The sequence below is a fragment of the Thermobia domestica genome, chromosome 3 (assembly GCF_964235325.1).
Source record: "Thermobia domestica chromosome 3, izTheDome1.hap1.1, whole genome shotgun sequence".
NCBI classification, from domain to species: Eukaryota; Metazoa; Arthropoda; class Insecta; order Zygentoma; family Lepismatidae; genus Thermobia; species Thermobia domestica.
This window is the reverse complement of record NC_137456.1, coordinates 123,163,684-123,187,038: the sequence shown is the minus strand read 5'-3', so window position 1 is coordinate 123,187,038 and position 23,355 is coordinate 123,163,684. Positions and strand designations below refer to the sequence as shown.

At 36.6% G+C, this 23,355-nt stretch overlaps 1 protein-coding gene across 3 annotated transcripts in view; it reads right to left on the bottom strand.

The window, feature by feature from the left end:
* The window catches only part of LOC145680694 (uncharacterized), a 357,368-nt gene that overhangs the window by 101,279 nt on the left and 232,734 nt on the right, over window positions 1-23,355 (bottom strand). For all 3 annotated transcript variants that reach the window (XM_081751598.1, XM_081751599.1, XM_081751600.1), the window contains exons 4-5: window positions 7,575-7,659; window positions 646-837 (exon numbers count right to left, since the gene is read on the bottom strand). In XM_081751598.1, the coding sequence (XP_081607724.1) occupies window positions 646-837; window positions 7,575-7,659 (277 nt within the window). The remainder of the gene's footprint in view (window positions 1-645; window positions 838-7,574; window positions 7,660-23,355) is intronic.

Sequence of the window (23,355 nt, the reverse complement as noted above, 5' to 3'; positions counted from 1 at the left end):
TTGACAGTATTCTTAGCACGGAGGCGATTATAGCGCAACAAGGGATTTTTAGTTTTTGTGCCGTTTAGTACGCCGCGAAATGATTTTAAGGACTTGTGCCGTTTAAGTCTTGTACCGGTTAGGACAAGTGCCGTGTCCCCCCACGGTCTACGAACTAGTTTTCTGAATAATTTTTCTTCGGATTAAGAACATTTTTTTTTTCTTTCGAGATACGAACACATGCACACACCTGCATCACAACCCTACACGTCCAGCAGTGCTTTTTCGCATTTGCCGTAAACATTATCTGTCAAAGTGGTGTGATCAAAAACTACTTTTTATTCTTGTTTGCACTTATGTTATTAGCCATTATACTGTTTTGTTTAAATTAGTGTTACTTATTCGTCTTTAAAAAATATAATACTATTTTCATTCTATGTTCTTAGAAACGTACAGTACCATATTTCTGAGGCTAGAACGGATTAATTATATTTACATTAATTTCAATGGGAAATATAATTTCGGTTCACGAACAGAGTTACAGAATTGACTGAATTCGTAACCCGAGGGTCCACTTTACGTACGAAAATAAGGAATAACACTACGTTGGTTCACAGAAATAAGCATGCTCTGAATTGTCTAAGTTACAAGAAAATCCTTACTTACCAGGAGAAGCATACATTTGACTTCCTTAACTGCTCCAACACACCCTAAAAATGAAATAACAATAATGACGGATCCTGTACCAATAAGAATATAAATTGCTCCCATATACATGTTAGTTCCAATCAAATCTTCTATGAAGGCTTTATCAAACATCGCCCATGCTCCTATTCCAACTATTGTCACTCCACCTAGCTGAAATTAGAAAATTAAAATAGTCAATATCACTTGTTACTTCTACACACTGGCCCAACATGGGACAGTTTGAAAAGGGTTATAAAAGAAGGCTGACAATAAGATTGATTTTTTAGTTAAATATATCATTAAAATGTATAGTTCTTTAAAAATAATGCTTGTTAAGTATAATGCAACATTAACAGTTATTAAACTTTAAATTACGTACTGTTAAGCAGTTTTGTTGAACTTCATCTAAATAAATTTTCTATGATTTACTGTATAAATCGCTACTACAACCTTTTCAACTTGAGTTCCACCAATTAATCAGCCACTGTAGGCTTAAAGTTCTTCCACACTAACCAAATTACTCTTTCTACAATTCAACTTATCTCGGTATCAGGCATCGGGGCGTCTAATGGCACTGAAAATAGCTACTTTGTAGACCAAAGGAAGCACAAAAGGAGACTTCGTAGACTAAAGCAAAAAAGGAGACTTTGTAGACCAGCCCGCCTCTGATAAGGAACTTTACAAATCAACTTTTAGTCATATGTTAGAAAATGTAACATTTTTTTATAGTGATTTACTCCAACCTGTGATGAGGGTTAAGACTAGAAATAAAAAAAAATATATTTATCTATTTTCCAATCTTCACAATGATTAAAAACATTTTAATTTTCGAACATATATAAAGAAAGCTGAAGGACACCTCAGCTATAAAGTCTTCAACAGAACAAATCTTTTGTTTCTGGTCCAGGATGGGGATTGGTTCTTTTCAAAAATACAACAACATTATTATGATGTGAAATCTCAGGAACATTATATATAATATATATAACAAAACCATTGCACTTCGATAAATTTTACTGCTTCTCTGACTGTGCATTAGTGATTTACCCCTACCAAGACGCCGGTTAAGTTCAGAAATAATATATATATATATATATATATATATATATATATATATATATCTACCTTCCAATCTTCACAAATGATCCAAGGCACTAATTTTTGAACATATATAAAAACAACACAGCTGTAAAGACTTCCAACAGAACAAAGCTTTTATTTCTGGTTCTGGATGGAGATTTTTTTCTTTCCCAAAGATACAGTAACATCATTATGATTTGACACCTCAGAAGTATTATATACAATATATATATATAACCTTTGCGCTTGGATAAATTTCTGTTCTTCTTTGACTGTGCATTAAAAAACGATGTAATTAGAGCATTTCTCTCCTTTTCAATACTTTTCTGAAGAGCTTGAATGTCCTTGTGCTCTTTGCATTCCTCTTCTTTCAATGACATGACATCTCCCAACATTCCTTGAGCGATTTGTGCCCCCTTTTTCAAAAGCCTTCCGAAGTCTATCTGTGGCTTCACCAAGCAGAGAATTCGCAGATTCTTTGGTCTGCTCTGTTGTAAATTCTGGAAGCTTACTGCTAGTTTGAGAGGATTGAAGACCGATAGAACCTGATGGAACAGGTGTGCATGTTAAGACTAACTGGTTTCCTCCAAGAATATCAGCACATCGTTTTTTTTATGTTTTGTTCCTTTACAATGCTGTAAAACTGAATGAAATCCTTTGTTTAAAACATTCACAACACACGTACATAGTTTACAAAACACTTCATATTCACTGTGTTTATCTGCCCAAGAAGATATTCGGTAACCCCTGCTGTCTTTCTTGTGAAGTCAATCATTCCTGAATTTACACTTCCCCATGGTGTTTTACACTGTTCATTTCACGACACACCTGTAAATTACTACATAAATTATTATAGCATCTACTGGCATCCGTTCCTGGAATTTCTCTAACGTAAAAACCACAATTCATCACAATAACACGGATCAGACTTCAATAAGCACTAAAATATAAAATCTGGACTGAATTTCGTAGGATTCAACCTCACGCAGGTTAAATGTGCATGCATGATTTTATATATATATATATATATATATATATATATATATATATATATATTAGATAATGTGCTCGGAACGGATATCAAAAGATGGTAACAGAACGTACAAAATATGCCAACAAAAGGATCGTTTTAGAATGTTACTACTTGTTACAACTCCATTGAGGTAATACAAGGACTAGAAATGCCCTAACAGGGAAATCTTGATAGTATCGAACTCGCATACATTGAATAGATCCGTCATTTTAAGGGTGGCTAAAAGCTAATTGTTTTGTAAGCCCCTTACTTATCTTTCAGGATACACTGTTCAATTGTTTAAAAACGTGCGAATTAAAACATTCAACGGCACTTGTAATAAAATATTCTGAAAGCGAAGTGATTTTCTCACTTCTGTTACCCTATAATAGTAAATAGTATCATATGGATGTCGTCGTTATTTCGTAACATTGAGGTAATATATACATATACAGTCAGGGACAAAAAATCGGGCACTCCCCGTATAACTTATAAGAGGAGTGTTCGACGTTTTTGCCCCTGACTGTACTTATATTTGACACATGTGTATCATTGTACAGTCACGGAGACTCAATAGGTGTACTTCATTTGTTTACTCATGAAGACCGGAGATATGGATTTTATTTGCTCGTATACATCAGTTAATTGAAACTTACGGAATACATCACCTTAGAGAGGAAATTCTCGAATCGAACGCTACAATGAGACTATCCTCGAATTTACACTGCGACATAGCGAAAAGCATATCTAGTTCTTATATTACCTCAATTTACAAGTAATTAAATTAAGATTCTCACTTATTTTGCAAGTACGAATTCCCTTACTTTTCCAGATCATGATTTATAAATTTCCGATTCTACATATAATGTAAAAATGCATCTATACTTTACTCTTGCTACGGGTTGACTCTGCATGAACATTTATATAGTCGTTAAGTCATAATATTATTTTTAAGTCGGAATGTTAAACAAAAACAAAACAAACAAACAAACAAACAAAAAAAAAAGTATGCTGTAGCGAAATAAAGGTTTAGAAACTGGATTTGAGAAGTATAAATCCATACTTAACATTATTTTACTTTTCCCGGTTTTTAAAGGTTTCTATGACTATGTTCAAATTCTGACTTTTGAGTTAGATGAGTTGAGTTAAATTCTCACTTTCCCGGTTTACCAGGTCGATGGGAACCCTATTAAATAAAGAGAGGTGGTAACCTGTTACAAATTCCCTCGTAGTTAACAAAGAAGGCAAGACAAACACAGAAAGGTCTCCCTGGCAACCTCCCTCTAGGGAGACATCCCTCCAACCTCCCCCCTACACACACTGACTTTATGTATTACCTTGTATTTATGTCATTTTCTATTTATCATCGTTATTATTTTCTCTTATTTAATTACTGACATTTTCTAGTACATTGGCCACAATCCAAACAATATGACTAAGTAAGCATTAAAAAAAAAGAGACTTAGTATACTTATGTTTCAAAAATAAAGACTGATAGAGACTTTGGCCAAAAAAGATACTTTTAGATGAAAAAGAGACTCGCTCCGATGCCTGCCGGTATCCATCAATAACACAAAAGTACAGATAAACAATTATTCCTACGTCTTTTCTTATGGTACTGCAAACTTGGCCTTTTCTCCACATATCATCATATGGCGCCAACTAACGATACATTTTAGCCGCCTATAACAGTTAAATTCTTGTCAGAACTGAGAAGGCCTCAACAGGCAACGCAAATTTGTTTAGATGCACATTATATTTCTATTGTACTTTACTTCTTTCTACATACACAAGCTGTCACAGAGAATGTGAGACAGAGTATTTACTGGCTTGGCAACACTGCCTATGCTTTTGGTACTAGTCTCGTCGTGTAGAATGACTAATTCTTGGTGAAATCTCGTTAGGTATCGCGTATGTTACACAGGAGATGAAACGATTGGCCTTTCTTCAACACAAAACCATCACAGCGGCTTATAACATTTCTTCTATCTTCAGATGAAACCAATATATCATGGTATCGAAGAATCTACTGCCCCTAACATCACAACAGTTACGTACAGACGACTCGGCTAGGAAAACAATAGTTTTAGTTTTCCTGGATGTTACTGTCATTAATTCTACCAGATAGAACTACAGCGACAGGACAGCATTATGCTGCGATTATAACAAAAGTATATAGCCTATCTACATACGAACAAAGATAATGTACAACTATACACTGAAGGGGGATAGGGCAGGATTGTGATAAACCCAGTTTAAAAATACAAAAAAACAGCATAGTGGATTTCATTAGGCAAATTAGGTTTTATTGAATTTTGTACGCATATTCAAATCTAAATCCCTACTTTAATATATCATTTAAGCATTTATGTCCTATTGTGCACATGAAACACAGCATTCAATTTTTGCACAAACGGAATTCGTGAACGCCATCTGCACTTTGTGGGACACTCTTTGCACCATTGACTTTTACTTATATTTCGATTTCGAGAAAGAAAAAATAGACAATTTTGAAGGGTAACAAAGAGATGGATAATTATATACAACTAGCAGTGCCGCATGTATACCCCGTGAAGGAGTTTGATTTGTATGGCGTAATATCTTCTCAATTAACACTGAAATCGGAACTGCTATATTTCTACCACTTCTGGTTTCAGTAGAAAGACTAGAGTATAAATAAAATATATTTTTGGGACGCTTAACTGATAGCAGAAAACAGATTCTTGCTATATCGTTTTTAATCTATAGTGAACGACGTTAAAACCGAAAGAGCTACTTCTGGTTTGAATACAGGGTTAAGAATGAAGATGGTATCTATTCTTAGAACGCTAAATCGATTTAAAAAAAAAAAAAAAAAAAAAAAAAAAAAAACCTTCAATATCTCTTACCGTTTTTGTTCTATGTAGATCAATCTTGAAACAGAGTGTTGCAGTGAATTTCTATCACTTCTAGTTTTAAATCTTTAAGTTTTACGTCCCACGGTTATGCCGGTTAGGCCAAAGGAGACGGTGATTATGAGAAATGAATGAAATGGTAGAATGAAGAAAGTGAAAGGAAACGGGAGAACCCCGAGAAAACCCACGAGCACGGCGTATGTCCACCACAAAGTTCATACGGCGCGAGCTGGGATCGAACCAGGCACACCAAGCACCGGAGGTGAACGCTCTACCACTGAGTTACCGCGCCCCCCACACTTCTAGTTTTAGTACAGACTTAAGGATAGAGATGAAATGTATTCCCGGGACGCTTAATCGATTTCAGGAACCTGTCTCTCGATAAATATTATTGTTTTTGTTCTACATTAATTACGTTCATCAACGAACTCTATTCAAAACTCTGATCCTTTACATCCTGGCCAAAAACTGATGGTGATCCATTAACTAGTTCTTGAGATTTTTTTACTCCCAGATGGACACACAAACAGAGTAATATATAAAGGAATTTTTGTAAATTAAATTCTTTAATGAAGGCGAGCCTATGGTCATGGACAATGTAGCGACCACAAAATAAAATTTTTGATTTATTTATTTATTTATTTATTTTTTTTAATAGAACAGAACTCAGCCAGTTGAGAATGCTCCAAGAGCACTGCCCCCGAACGAACTTAATAAGAGAGATGGAGAGGAAAGAATAATTGCGACTGCTCCTACATGTAAAAGTAATTATTTATATCCGCACCTTCTGTTTCTCGCAAAATGCCATCTCTTTATGACTTACGGTTCCCGAAATCTAGCTCCTTAAAGCTCCCGAAATTAGAAACTTTTTGGCCAATGTTTGGGAACGGTGGCCAGTCGGCCAATGGCTACCGGTTACTATTTGGTATGGTCAACACCAATATGATCTCTTTATAACTTTACGGTTCCAGAGATACGCCTCCTTAAATCTCCGGAAATCGAAACCATTTTTGGTCATTATCTCGGGAACGGTAAGTCATAAGAGAGATGATATTGGTGTTGATCAATACCTAAGAAAATTATAAACATTCTGGCACCAATGCTAACTGGTGGCCACTGTTGATACCGGAATATTCACCATCCTCTTAGGTATTGATCAAAACCAACACCATCTCTCTATAGCTTACGGTTCCCGAGATATGGCTTCTTAAATATCCCGAAATCGGACATTTTTTGGCCAATATATAGGGAACGGTACGAGTGACGCAAAAAATTCCATCACTTTCTCAGACAGTTTTTGATGCTACATCGAACGGAGGGTTCAAAATTGAAAAATTTGCAAATGACAGACAGACACACAGAGATAGAGAATTCAGTAACGAACTTTCTGCACAATCGTTGAAAATCAATCAAGATTGTACGCATACTTGTACGAAATTAGTAAAGAGATCAGAAGAAACAGCTAGAAACACGCAAGAGTTTTGCTAAAATTCAACGCGTGGAAATGAGAGAAACAGAATCCATTACAATGCTTCGTATACCCCTCTCACCTTTACGTTTCCATTTAACTTCTTTGCTGTTATGCAGTCCAGTCATCTACGAATTTGGCGAATCCATTTATTTTCAACTCTGTTCAGTACTGTTCACTATCCTTACTAGGATAAGTAGTGAATGTCGTAAGACAGCTTCTAAATTGCAGAATTCACCACAGGAAAACGAAGGTGGTGCTTGAATACGAAAATTATAAAAAGGGAAAAGCAAAAATTTCTGGGGCTTTTACAATTTTTTTTTTTTTTTTGACGGGGAACCTTCATTTCACAAAAGCCGGCTCTTCTGCATTTATAATTATAATTATTGAATAAATTTATAATATTTCTTATCTTAGAATATGCTCAAACAAATACAAATATAAAATTACTCACCAAAATAGCAAAATTTGATAGAAACATGCTGTATTTAATACATTTGCTACAGCCTTCCATCCTCTTGCTACGTAGCGAAGAATTCCTTTAAAAAATATAAACACAACATTAACTTTAAGAAGCTAATTACCTATCTGTAATAATAGTGATTTTCTTTACGTACAAGATACAAATGTGAAAACAGGAAACTATGAAAGAAACCAGGCCCATTAATTTATCACTGCAACATGTATTATCCTATTCTGAGAAAGAAAGAAAAAAAAAAAGTGATCAGCATCCCTGAAAATTTGTACTCACTCGGAGGATAGAAAATATGACATTCTTTCGCCACCATTCAGGATAGCTACAATCCGGAGGAATTTTAGGCTCTTCTACCTATTAAACTTGCGAAGACAAAAAATTTTGGAAATAGATGGCATCCATTCCGATTCCAACATGAAGTGTTTCTGAATGCAAAACTCCCAAATCAAAGGATTGAATTGAACATGGTGGCATTCAAGACTTTGGTTTTCACAGATTAGCCGTCCGATCTTCTAAACTCATCGTAAGCGATAACGTTATTCGGAAGCAACAATAAACTGGGAAACGAATCCTTACATGAAATATATATATAGAGAGAGACCAACGTAAGTTCTTCGGTTCAAGGTTGGGTAAAAGAACATTATGCTTATTTCGAAATCAAGATTCCATTAATGTACCGGTACAAGTCGAACAGTGGAGGCGACAGGATTATCGTTGAAGCATTGACGGAAATTTATTAAGTCTTGTACAAAATGGCTCCCAAACTTTTTTAATTGACAAGACAGAGTACTGAATGGTCACGACACACTTGCCTGATTTTTTAAATAATAATAATAGTGAGTTCCTATAAAGCAGTGACTCTATGTATTATTGAATATTACTGTTGTCGCTGGAGGCAGTTTGTCTCAAAATTGATATTAACTACCGGTAGCTATTAAATGCTTGTAAATTATAAAATTATACAAGAACACACCGGTTGAGAACCAATGAATTAATGGAATCTAGATTCGAAATGACCACTTTACCCAACATTCGGCGGGGTCTCAACTCCGAAGTGAGATTACACCCACGTTGGTCTATGTATATATTTTTCCTTTCATGTTTTAAGGTGAAGATTCATTTTCCAAAGTTGTATCCAAGAAGAGGAGGATACATCTCACTTATCAGACATGTTATCACTGTCTAGATGCACTAACAATATTTACGGATAGGATAGATCTAAAGTTACTTTCTCGGAATTATTATTGTTCAAAATTAATTTACGGTTCTTACTATCTAGAATTACTTGAAATTCGGCACAAAAAAAAAAAAAAAAAAAAAAAAAAAAAGTGATACCAGTAACAATCCCGCTTTTATATCTTTAACAATGAAGAATGGTACATCAAATAAATATATTTAGAGTTAAAAAGTAAACCCTTAACTGGAAAATTATCTTTTCCTGCGAAAGCGTTCAAATGGATTCTGGGCACAGGTTTTAGTTTTGCTGACCAAAAAGAATTTTGTAACCTCATCCAAACGTGATAATTTAACAACTTCAATTCTGCTTCCGTGTCCAGAATACATTTATCTACATCCCCCCCTACTTCGCAGTTTACCGAAGGAGAAGGAAATAACTCGTAGTCCTGGTGATTAGTATCCTGTTCTTCGTCCTTTAAGACAAAGTAAGTTAACAACTTAACGGAAGTTACTTCTGACTCTTCTCGAATCCCAGAATTTGAATAGTGTTTCATAGAAATTTCGTTACAATTTTGATGTGGGAGAGAAGTTTCACTGAGAAGGCATCGTCTCTCCTTAAGGATGACTGCTCAATATGTTTTCCGACGACTGATAACTATTACTTGAAACGGAAGGATTACTATTATTTATTGTGCCGATAGTCACAGAAGGATAAGGCGGACGTAAAGCGGAAGTGACTGATGTTATGACCGGAATATGGGAAGGAAAAGTAGAACTCAATAAGAGTACGGAAGGACCTTGCCCAAATGTTGATTTTATATTGTACATGCCAGGCATGATGTACGGAAATGGTACATTTCCATACATCATCGGTAAGGTTTGAATTTCCGAAATAGGTTGATTTCTCTTGATTTAATTTCCTTCCCAGCTTCTTTTAAGTTTTCGATTTCCCTTCCAATTTCGACGTTGTACATTTCCGGTACCATTTCTAAACTGTTGATTATTTAAAGGATTTTCTTTCACGGGACTTTCGCCATTCATTGGATCAGTCTGTACCGCATTATCTGTGCAGGTTCTTTTCTTCTGAGTAGCAAAAGTTTGTCTCATGTTTGACTGTTTCTTAATTGGGAACTTTGGACCGCTGTGACTATCAAATTGGCTATTGGGACTACACTCTAATTCGGCTATTCGGAGAATCAAATCTTGCACATTACTAACTGATCCTAATTTTAAGTTTTGTGATTCCTCAGTGGGTAAGCAAACTAAAACTAGATCCTTTAATTCCTGATCTGATGGCGACGTCACAGTTGAGTTGTAAGTCTCTACAATATAGCGAACAAAGTCTAGCGAAGAAGAATATTTGTTTCGATCATATCTCAACGAACAGAGACGACGTTTCTATGCCCTCTCCATCCGTTCAGATATATATTGTAACTTAAAGAACCTAACAAAATCTTGGAAAGTTTTTATTTGGTTGGCAACACTTCGATACCAAATTTTTGCCGATTTCTGCAAACACCTCGCTATTATATATATTCTATCTTGCTCGGTCAAAACATATTCATTGTCTGAATCAGGTCATCTAAGAAAATTTGAGCGGTTTCTTGCCTCATTTTCCCACGGAACTTTGGGAAATGATGCAATTCCCGTAAATAAGAACCAGCACACCGTTTATGTGATGGGCTATTTCTCCAATGAACGTTTTCTGCGGCTAAGTTCGAAATAATTATGCCCGTTTCCCAATTCAGAAAATTTACATTACTATTCACGTACATTTCTACACCCTTTTCTGAACATCGATCTTCAGTTGGTTTTCGGGCTGAAGGTTCATTTCGTTTAATTTTATTCCTATGATAATTACGTTTATCATTCCGGTGACCATTCTTTTCTTCCTTTGAATCAGATGATGAAACATTTCTACGCGCAGATGTACTGTCTTTATCGATTCACAATCCATCCAGATTATAAATTTGAGTTTCGTTACTTTCGTCCTCTGAAATAACAATTTCAAATCTATTATTTTCAAGTATTTTAACATGACTACTTTCAATGTTCACCGAAAATTTCCTTTTCGCGAAGAAGATTTTCGCATTTATCCTTAGCTTCTGAAATTTGTTTTTGCAAGGATTCCTTTAAATTATTCATATTCTGTCTACACTGACCTCGGCCCTGTCTATAAGCGTCTATGACATCTCTTTCGAGTACTTTTACCATATTGACAGTGGTCTCATTCAGTTCACGCCACTACCGGCTGTCTTCGGCTTGCTGCTCTTTTACAATCTTTAACTCCTTTTGACAATATTAACCTTACTCATTTGTACCTTTAAATCAGACATTTCTTTCGGAACAGCCTGGATCTTTGCATCAATACTTTCGTTAGCTTCTTGTAGTCCTAGTTTTACATTATCTACATCTATCTTAACCCTATTAACATCAGTGACAACATCAGTTATTTCTCTAGAAAAATTGATTCGATGCTCATTCATACTTTCCATACATTGAGTTTTTGTGTTGTAAATTTCTGATCGAACCTGTACCAGATTATTAGTTAATTCTGCTTTCATAACTGTCAAGAATTCTTTAAGAGATGACATATCATTGGACATTTCGACATTTCAGATTTTAACTCACTACTTAGCGATGACATATCAGACCTCAATGCTGCAATCATAGCTGTTAATAATTTCTAAAAGAGAACCTCCCCCAATTTCAATCTCCGGGATAGCTTTCATTGGTTTTGCTTTCTTATTAACAGCAACACTTTGGCCTGAACGAGAGCTGGCAACATTGTCTACACTCGCTTCATTTGATTCTAGTTCCCCTTGTGCCCGGTATTCACCACAATACCAACTACGATCATTTTGTTTGAACATTTCGAGTTCGGCAGATGATAACTGAACACAAGTTGTGTGAAACAACTTTCCGCACATTTCGCAGTTTATTGACAATCCATATTCCGAACCACCTGTTCGTTCGCAACAAATGTGCTTTTCAGGTTCATGTTGATCTACAATTGAGTCACTAAACCTCATATATCCATATGATATCGGCTACACATCCCAAACATTCTCCAAGAAAATTTCCACTAACGTGTACTTAACAATACCTCATTTGTACAAATACTAATCTTATAAATTTTCACAACGGTAATACATCCTTTAGTTACAAATATAAATAGTATATTTATCCTAAAGCTGAAGGTTGCCAATTTGAAAAAGTGCTTTCATTTCGTTGTACTTATTAAATGATTAATTTCATCTGATAGCAACGATCCTAATTGGAGATGCCAATTTGAAAAGAGATCGTTATTTTGCCCAGTTAATTAATTAAATTCAATGCTTATTCTCATTCCTGATTTTGACTTTGAAATTTTTTTCAATATATTATGGCTTTGATCCCAAATTCTATTATTCTATTAAATTCAAAAAAAAAAAAAAAAGAAAAGAAAAAAAGAAAAAGAAAAAGAAAGAAAGAAAAAAAAAGAAATATTTATAAACTTATATATAAAAAAGTTGCTTTTGTAGAATAATCTCTTTGAGTAATGAATGGGAAATTTAGGTCTGAATATAATACGAATAATATACGGGAATGAAACGTGATAACCCACAAATGTGTGTACATCAAGATTTTTACGAATAGTTACACTTTTACAAACATTTTTCGTTTTTTGGTTTAAACCAGCCAACCCTACATATATATACACATGAGTCCTACAAATTTAACTTTCTAAATCGTACTAGAATCTATTCCTTATTCAACACATTTCCATAGTCGTCTCGAAACAAAAGAGAGCATAAACATAATACTTGCAATATTGAAAACAACTGCGAAACGAAAAAAATTTTAAAAAAAGACTTCTAACTAGCCTATTTGGGATTTTGAATCACAAAATCTTATATGCCATAACGAACTTCTAGGGAAAGTAACGTATCCCTATGTTTATGGTACAGATAAAAATTAGGTATACTATAACAATACAAACGTAACATTATTAAACACTAAATAAAAGGGTTAATCAATGATAAGTTCATACGAAACTCAATAAGAACAAATTGAATGTAACTTAACACAACCGAGGCCACAAATTCAAACCACGTTCAGCTGAAATCTACAATGTATTGTTACCGGTACGTTACAACAACATACGCAAATTAATCTAAACTACTCTACATTACTAACATACTCTACTAGCCCACCTGATCTACCTTATTCTGCTCTACTGTACTGTAGCACACGTTGGTGCGTTTTTTTTTCCTTTTTAATGAGTAACCATTCACGGCGCATCACTTTGACGCATATTATCAGTCCATACGCAATAATATGGACGTGCTGTACGAAAATAAGAGCAGAGTGCCTAACGGATTGTCGTTTCAAAAAAAATCGCATGAATAAGGTTTTTTTTATGGCACATCAGTTTGCACGCATATTATCAATCATTTGGGTATATGCCAGGAAAATAAAGAGTGCAGAATGTCTTCGGGAATTATTTAAAGCAAGTTTCTTTTTGTTATTATTATTTGACGGCCTATTGTAAAACTGCACGCAATACATTACATCCAGAGAAGCTGTTCATGTATATTTTTCGCAGTATTACTTTCATTTGCAAAAATGGTAGTGGTGATTACCTCATCCGATGTGTGTTATTAGCGCCACATTGTTTTAACTAGATATATGCCGCATATATTAATATTTTCTTTAGATCTTATCTTTCATTTCTGATGAAAAAAAAAAAAAACAAAAAAACGTGAAGATCTAATTTCAAGCATCATACGTAAATTTCTGATATACTGACTTCTTTCTTCAGGAAATGCACACTTCGTACCCTTTAACATAGTTTCTTATAGGAGTAACATTCCTGGGGTGGAGATTCACCTTAGAACGGCTTAACAGATATGGGTATGAGTACAGCGTGCAGATATGTGTCATAAAAACAATGCGAGAAACACCTACCAAACCGTGCTAAGCCGGTGAGCCGACACAGCAGCGATGGTGGGTATATGCTTTAGCGAGGATAATGGAAACACGCTGTGCTCTACATGTTAGTAGATGCTTTACGTATCGGACAGCTTTATTGTTACAGATAATGACGTACGGACGATTATGCGGTTCAAAGCACACAGTTAGAATTACGCTTTTTAACGATATTAGGGATGTCACAAGTAAGAAAGATTCCCATATATGTGATTACTTATATATTCTTGTTTTGAAATAACATTAGACATTTTTTCTGTAAATATCGTCCCATAAACTGAACCAGCACCAGAGATTATTTATTTTATGGTGCACACTTATATTCATGAAATATTAAATTTTCTTAGTAAGAAATGCATACTACTCGCTTAAAAAGTTTGTAGGAATCGCAATATGTGCAGAATGACTTTCGGAGGACTGAATAAAATACAATGTGTAGACATACGCCATTGTTGGAAACCCTAACGAACTCGCGATAGGGCCGAACGAAAGCTGAGTCAAGGCAGAAGCGCATCAACTGAACTAGGTGCGTAATCGATGGTTGATATAGACATACACGAGGATCATGGAAACACACTTCACGTCACAAAAAGGCATGTCTTACAACAATTCTAGAGTTATGTCGGACAGGGGAGCACGGTAAGAACAGACATAATTTACAATGAAATAACAAAGCTAACACAACCCTACGTAGAGCAGGGCCAGCAAGAGAAGTTCTCTTGACAGCTCGCAATAACGTTGCCACTACTCACGTGTCACGTCTTTCTTCCGAGCATCTATAGTAGCAATTTAATCAATGGTGTAAGACAAGGGGACCATGGTTGGTAACACTAATACCAAAATAAGGGCTGTATTGTCCCTCCACATTGGTACGAAACGTCAAAGATCATCTCCGGTTGGCCTTGTTATAACAAAAATTAGGCAATATTTAAAAAAGTAACTTCTTTGTAGAAATTGCTAGGCCCCCTCAGGACGACATATGCCAACTTCTGTTTTGACTGTACACACTGCCTTCAAAGAGCACTTCATTTCGGATTTCTATTTTCTTGCACATGCGAAAGGTAAGAAAAATTATTTCATTAGCTACTTATACAATCTTTTAATTACATCAAGTAATTTATTTTTTCTGTAGATTTTACAAATTTATGCACCCATAAAATGGTATAGCATCTAGGTCTTACCATTATTTTTTAAAATATCCAAGATTCTATTCATTATCTGCACCGTATGGGAAATTTCAAGTTCTCGTTATAACGAAATATCCCTTTTATTATTATTATTATTATTATTAACAACTGCTTTTCCTTGGCCAGATAGTCATAGTCTAGATACAATATTACCTGTAAAGTTTAATTTTCTACAACCTATTGGAAATGTACAGTGTAGAGAAAAACACATTGTTTACAAATTGTTGAACTTACATTTTCCCTTCAGGCTAAATTTTGTTACCACGTATTCAGCTTCCCAAATTATTCACAGTAAATAAAATACAATTATGTAATAACTGCGATTTTATGACACGCATATCTTGCGGGCACAACATCTATATTAAACTATGGAATTTATTTTTTAAAAATCTTCTGCTGCGTCCACGTATAAACAATTCCTTAACCACCCTACTTTCACTTCCGCGCCATGTCTTCTTCTTCATCTAATGAACATATAAGTGAAATAAGCGTTGCCAACCAAAAAATTTTAATATCCAAGTTGCGTTGAAAAGTTTCATTTTGCAGGGCAATCCGTGGATATTTGAGAGAACTGCCACATTTGTGTTTAAATTCCCAAAATGAAATTGCTTTTTATTTCTTTTGTTTGCGTAGCGATTTAGGGTTAGGTGGTAGAACAGCCTTGGCTGAACCTCGCCCTCAATAAAGAGTTTGTATTATTATTATTAAAAATGAAATAAAATCGTTACGTTCTACGTCCCACAGTTACACCACCTAGGCTAAAGGAGACAGTGATGTTGCGAAATGAATGAAATTGCGAAGTGAAAAAAGTGTGAGAAAACGGGACAACTCCGAGAAAACCTCACGCACACGATATTTGTCCACCACAAAGCTCACTTGGCTCGTGCTGGATCGAACCAAGGATACCATGCACCAGAAGTGAACGCTCTACCACTGAGCCACCGCGGCCCGGGATTCAGAAATATTGCGAAGTCCATTACAAAATAAATTAAGTGAAGTACTAACAATCAACAATATTTTGTAAATATCGCGGGTAAAAGTGAGGAGGAACGCGGGGAGACGCCATGATCAATCTCCAATAAAATGTACGGCATCTTACCATTTCCTAAAAAACTACAATAGACAAAAATAGGCAAGGGGACGTCGTGACATCATGCCGCTACCTACCGTCCCCCTACCTTTTCAGATCCTATTTTACCCCTGATAAATATTCGTGACCATGGGCAACATGCCGTATCAACCTTTGCAAAATTAACAGGGGAAATGTAACGCAAATACAAAAAGCAATTATAATTGCTATCTCAATTATCAAAAACTGAAAGACAAATTTTGCGTTGCATCAACGCAAACCGTTACGAAATGAGACCTGGAATTTTCGCAACTAGTATAGAAGTAGGCCTATCCTAGCAAATACCACTGTTTATTGTCACAAGCTGAGAACCAGTATATTACATCTTCACCATTCAGGGAAGAAGTTTATTTTATTTATTTATTGAACAATTTCCCAGATACAGCATAACTTTGCCATTTTACACAGGGACATGCTAACAAAAGAAAGAAAAAAAAAACAATACAACAATAACAACAACATAGAAAAAAAAGAGTGTAAAAGTAAAACTATTCCGTCAAAGCTCGTTTAATTGCTCTTTCAAACACTGGGTAGCTCGAAAAAATGTCCACATCAGTTGTTACTTGATTATAACTGTTTGGTATTCTATAAAAAAGAGACCTCTGTATAACAGCCAACCTAGGACGGGCAAGATGGAATAGGTGGGTATTCCGAGTGATGCGGGAAGGGACACGTAAGGATAGTTCCTGAAGTAATATTTCCGATCTTAAGGTTCCATTAACTATTTTATGTAGATATTTCAGGTCAGAGATAATTCTGCGTACTTCTGGAGTCTGAATATTAAGATGTCGCAAGAGCTCCTTCTTAGATAATATTCGAAGTGCAGGAACACGAAATCGGACTATAGCAATGAAGAAATTGAGAACAGAATCAAGTCTGGAGAGATGAGTAGGTGCTGCCATGGCCCATATGGGAGAGCAGTATTCGATCTTGGGCGCTATTAAAGTCTTATAAAAAGTTGCTAATGAAGAAACAGTGCGTAGTTCGGTGAATCGATAAAGAAGTCCCAACATGCGCATTGAATTCTTTAGTATCGAGGAGATGTGGTCAGAGAAGGTGAGTTTTGAATCAAAGATGACACCAAGATCGTTATGACTAGCAGAATGTGTGATAGGGGAATCGTTGATATGGTATGTGGAGGGAACAGGAGACTTTTTCAAAGTAATAGTAATACTGTCACATTTCTTACTGTTGAGTTTCAAGTGCCACATTTCACACCAGCCTGTAAGGTAATTTATGTCTTCCTGTAGAGCAATTGTGTCATGGAGACACGATATTTCTCTGTATAACTTACAATCGTCAGCAAAAAGCAGAAGGCCACTAGGTTGAGCTGATAAGTGCGTGTAGAGATCATCCATATACAGGACAAACAGTAGAGGCCCAAGTACACTCCCCTGAGGCACCCCTGACATCACGGGTTGGGGGTTAGAAGTCGCCCCTGAAAGAACAACTCTCTGTTTACGGTCCTTCAAGTAGCTTGTGATTAGAGAGAGAAATTTGCCATGTACATTAAATCTATTGGAGAGTTTATGAAGAAGATGAATGTGACTGACAGAATCAAAGGCCTTCGAGAGATCAAAGTAGATAACATCTAATTGAGTATTGTTATTCATACATTTGACTGCACAGGAAAGAAGAGTACTTAAGTTTGAGAGACTTGAGCTTTTCGGTAGAAAGCCGTGCTGAGAACTATGGATGTAAGGTGAGGTGAATTTAAGTAGCCTGTCTTTAATTATTTTTTCGCAGATAATTGATATTACAGAAAGAAGAGATATTGGCCTATAGGAGGATACATGATCTTTAAGTCCTGATTTATATATTGGGGTCACGTGAGCCAGTTTCCAACTGGTGGGATAATACCCTTCCTTGAAGCATCTATTGAATAAGATAGATAGAGGAACCGCAATAACTGAAGCAGTTTTGTTGAGAAAGAGAGGACTAATTTTATCAGGTCCAAGTGATCTATGTGGAGATAACGATAGCAAGAGAGCCAGAACTTCCCCGGGGTGGTAGAGAGAATGGATAAGGTGTCCGAACAGATGGGGTGAAGAGGGGGGAGATGGGTTGTAGAGGAAAGGGAAGTAAATGTTTTGCAGAAGTAGTTATTGAAGAGGTCTGGTCTTTGATCATCATTCGCTTCAGTATTTTCATCTTGAATTGTTGCCGGTATGCCCGGAGATTTTGTTCTAGATTTAATTACAGACCAAAAGACTTTAGGGTTACTAACAGTAAAATCACCAATTGAGTCCATGTATTCAAAATATTTACGTCGCTGTACCTTCTTGGCAAGACTTCTAATTCTAGCAAAGTTTTTATATGTAGTCACTCGGATGTGATTTCCATAGAGTCCAGGCAAGCTTTTTGTTTTTAAGAAGGTCACGAAGTTCATTGTCGTACCAGACCGGAAACCTGATCGATTTTGATGCTTTCACCGGCACAAAGTCCTTTATGACTGAGTGGACAACGGATGTAAATAAGTCCACAGCGTCGTCAACAGTTCCTACCTCTAACAAACACCAAGGAAACAGTTCAATGGCCCGGCAGATGTCACCCCAGGGGGCTTTCTTCCATAGAAGTTGTGACCTACTTTTGAGGGGCTGGTTTGTAGTAGTGGAGGGGAGGAAATCGAAAGAAACATCCAAGGAATCGTGATCCGAGGGAAAAAGATTTCTGCATGGGACAACACAACGAGGTTCTAAGTTAGAAAGAATGTAGTCAAGATTGCTATTATTGCGGGTATTATGCATATTATGTTGACCTAGACCAAGTCCATGAATAAAATTGTCCATGAAATAACTGTCGTTTCCATCTTTAGCGACTCCATGCTTGCTGTCCTGCCACGTGATGGAAAGGTTGAAATCACCCAATAGGATGACGTCACCGTGTGAAAACGTATGTAACAGTGAGTCATGGCAAGCTTCTAAGATGTGCTGGGGGGTGTTCTTGTGCGGCCTATAGAAGCATCCAATAAACACAGAACGACGCTTTGGAATAAATACTTCCACCCATATAAGTTCACAATCCCGTTCGAGATCCAGTCTTCTCTTGCTCTTCCACTTATTATTTACACAAATCATCACTCCACCTCCACGAGTTATGCGGTCTTTACGATAAATGGTGAAATTATTAGAAAAGCTAATTTCACTGTCGTTCACTGATTCATTCAGCCACGATTCGGTCACTGCGAAACAATCCAGTTCCCTTATCTCACCTAGGTTCAATGAGCACTCAAGTAATTTGTTTTTAATGCTACGAACATTTTGATAATATATATTGAAAGCATTAGTGTAATATGGACAGGGTGGGCCAGGGTTTACGTGAATATCACCACAAAGGAGGAGAAAACAAACGAGAATGAGGCACTGTTTTTTTGCTTTTGACTCATACCTTGTCACAAAATCACTGGTAGTTCCTCCGTCACTGTTAGCAGTACCAGAGAGAGCACATGGCGGTCCTCTTGGTATGAAGGCAGCAGCAATAAAATAAAATGATCTTCCACTACACTTCAGTCCATGTTTCATTGGCAATGCTTCATTTGGGAAAGTCACAGCACCATTACTACATGAAGACAGTAGAGCACGCACATAAACACTACACACAACCACGAGAAAAAGATAAACAATAAGAGCACCACTTTGCATCGACTTCGAGCTTAACGCCATCTTGAAAACGACCGCGAATCAGGGAGTTAATTAATATCAGGGAGTTCCAGAGTAGTTCTGTGAAAGTAAAGAAAAAAGCAAAGTTTGTTACTGATAATATCGAGATATTAGTATTACTAGAAGAAACTTTTTTGTTTTGATACTTCTTACCACGAAGATCGTTGGCTGGAAAAGCCAAGCGAAGGAAACTTAAAATACGTAATAATTAATACAAATTACTGGTTTTCTTCCCTTAGCTTGTAGCAATAAAATTTATTTTATTATTATTACTACTGATGATGCCTCCTTCACGAGTCACCACTGTACGCAATATTCTAGCAAACATGCCTACAGAAGTGCGCTACTGGGTAGTCTTCCCACGCATTCAAGTCCAACTAGAAATAAACTAGTTATTTCTCGAAAGCCTCGCCACGCATTGCTATGACGTCATACTCCGACGTCAATTCCACTTCTCGACAAACTGGGATAGAAAATGTAATGTCGTGTCTTGTACAGTCGTCTTCGACTCAACACCTCACAGACTCTTGTGCAAAAATATCGTCAGGGCCTTCGGGATACCCCAATGTACTACTGCCACCAAGATGTCAGTAGAGCCTGTCTATTCCACCTGTGCCCGAACTATGCGAACTATACTTCGGCACCACCCCCGCCATTCCACTGATGGAGGAAATCCTCCCTTTGCTTAGGGAAAAGAAGTGAATGACCTCAGCTGTGTTGTCAATTTCTCATTCAGTCATTTAGCCTTGACGAGTAAAGATCGTAGGCTACTTACAGTGGCTAAAAAGACAGAGGACAGCGAAGTCCGTGAAATAATTCATTCTGGCAACGCTTTCGCATCTAACAATTGAAAGATCTCGGCCGCAAGAACTTATCTCTCCTCTTTCGAGGGAGGTACGGGAAATCACATATCGACAGCAGCCGTAGAAGGGGCATAGTAGAAATAGAAAGGCTCTACATCGACTCCTTTCCTAATCTATGTCTGTTCATACACACAGAACTACCGACCGGTATTTCTTGCTCCCTTGCACTCTTTGCTTGGTTATGGTCCGATTCCAGTGTGCACCATTCTCTCCATTAACACCGCCACTGTGATTTGTCATCCCCTTCAGCTTCTTCTTCTCAATAATCTCGATCTGTAATCACTCACAGAAGCATCCGTTATCTTCATCTGCGCCACATGACTTCCTACTCTAAGGTAACCTTTTCTGTAACTCCCCATGTAATCACCTTTCTTGGTACCCTCCATATTCAAGGCGCTATTGCTGGAACATAAAGGAGGGGGAGAGTTTCCTTCTCTCCCAGAAGTAGACTGGACTTTTGTTCACAAACACGACCCAATCGGGTGAGTAATCCTCCCGTAAGTACGTTTTTTCGCGCGCTACCCTAGCCAGCTGTTTTAAGTTAGTCGCAAAATTTATATCATGAGGGGTCAAGGTGGAACAAACCCGTTCCTACTAGAGGTAAAGGTAGTATTGTGGAACCCCATTTTGTTTCTGGCATGTAAAATTTTACAGAGCATATAAAATAAACCCAAACTTTGTACACACAATCTGTATTATGTTTGCCAGTGCAACATACCATCAAATTCAGATAATATGCATAATTAGATAAAAATAATTCACATTTTCATAAACACTCCAAATTTGGTCGTTTCAAAAATAAGGTGGTAATGTGGAACCCCAACATCAGTATACTTAAAGAATTAAAAATTATACCAAATGAAATGCAGGCTGGTATTCATAACAAATGTATTCGTTTATTAAAGTATCTAGGTTTACATTCCCTGTAATAAATCTAGGAAAAGCAATCCACGCCGGTATTGTCGACTATGTAAAAAAAAAAAGCTCTCTACGGTCTGCAAAATATACATGCTGCATCGTCGGTGTCCGGACAAATCTCTCCAACCAGGATACTTAAAGCTGATCCCTTAGAACCAATTGATTCGTCTTCAGACGCAGATGCAACTTCAGTTAAAAGTTTTCGTGTACATTTAGTTTTTGTTCTTTGTTCTGCATCTGTTGCATTCTTCTTTAATTTGAGAAGAGTCTTCAACGGCTTTGCATTGTTTCCCTTAGCTTTGTGCAATGTTCCCTCCAATGAACTTGTAAGGTGAAGCTGGAAAAACTAATACACTGGATGCTTTCCGTCCTCTATTAGAAAGCTTTCTCGTAAACTCAGTTATTGAGCTGATTTTTTGAGGAGACACGAGAACACTCCTGAAGAAACTGGCTTCCTGTTCTCTTCGCTCGAACGTCCTTGATTGCATGAATCGTATTTCCAGTAGTCCATTCCTTCAAAACAGTTTTTGGTTTTGGTCCTACTTGTTTCCTGGGCGTGTGGAATGACATAAGAACACCAATTAGTCATTTGTGGAAAAGTTCAGAGGGTTCCACTTTACCAACACAGACAGGGTTCCAAATTACCACCTTCGACACGTTCGATTTTTACTTCTCCTTACATCTTACTCTTGAAAGATATCTTAGATCATTAAAGAAATGAAAAACCTATAACCATGATAGATTACGATAAGCAAATCATTTGGTATCTATAATCAGTAAAAGTTCATCAAGTTACAATACGAATCTTACGTTGCAAAAAGTTCACTAAAGAAGAAAATCAAAGCAGCTTCCTCCGCACGCACACGTCTCATCAAACTGAACTCGAGCACTATAGTGGGGTGTTGGACAACTAAATGCATAATTTATCGCCCTTCCCAGTACGCTGCAGCGCCTGGAACCTGCGATATGCAGGGGTTCCACTTTACCAGCAGGGTTCCACAATACCACCATTACCTCTACTACTTATCTGCACAAAATTAAGTAATTTTTTGAGTATTATTTTCATCTTATTTTAATGAAAAAGTGTTATGAAAATATTTTTAAAATATTAAAAAAAACTTTCCTTGAGCCGGGTTTGAACCCACGCCAAAAGCAATTTCCGTTAATAGCTCCTAGCGCTAGCAGGCTCGGCCATGAAAACTAACAACAGCAAGCGTTTGATTTCTGTTATATGTATGCTACATGTCAAGAAACGAATAACGCCAACCAATCAGAACTAGTGATGCGCCATTGCTAAAGGTTCTAACAATCGAAAGGTTCCTTATCGAGAGGTTCCATTTATAAATTTTTTCGATTGGTAGCAAGAGGTTTGTACAATCGAAAGGTTCCTCTCGATTGTTTCATTCGCTAAGGGAAATCGTCTGGAATTGTCTGTATTAACGATCAGAAGCAGGTTTCAACTTGAATATTCGTACTTCGCTTTTATTGACTCGCGCCAATTCCATACAGTCTAAGGGCAATTTTGTTATCATTTCTTGCACAAAAACATGTTTTTGCGATTATCAATATTTCGTTCGTGGCACACTAATAAAGATTATAGCAAGTGTTGTGGAACAGATGTCCTTGTTTAATGTATGGTATGTATAATCAAACTGTAAAGAAAAGGAAAGGAAGATGGACTGTGCAGTACTTAAACGCTGCTTAAAGTTAATTGTTTCTTTCTTTCTTTCAATAAACATTTAGTTAAAAATGTAAAAAATGCAACCACACACGTCAAAAAGAATTGAAAGCAGGTCGTGTTGAATTACATAACATCATTCAAAGTTTCGTTTCTTATTGGAAATTGTTCTTTCTCAT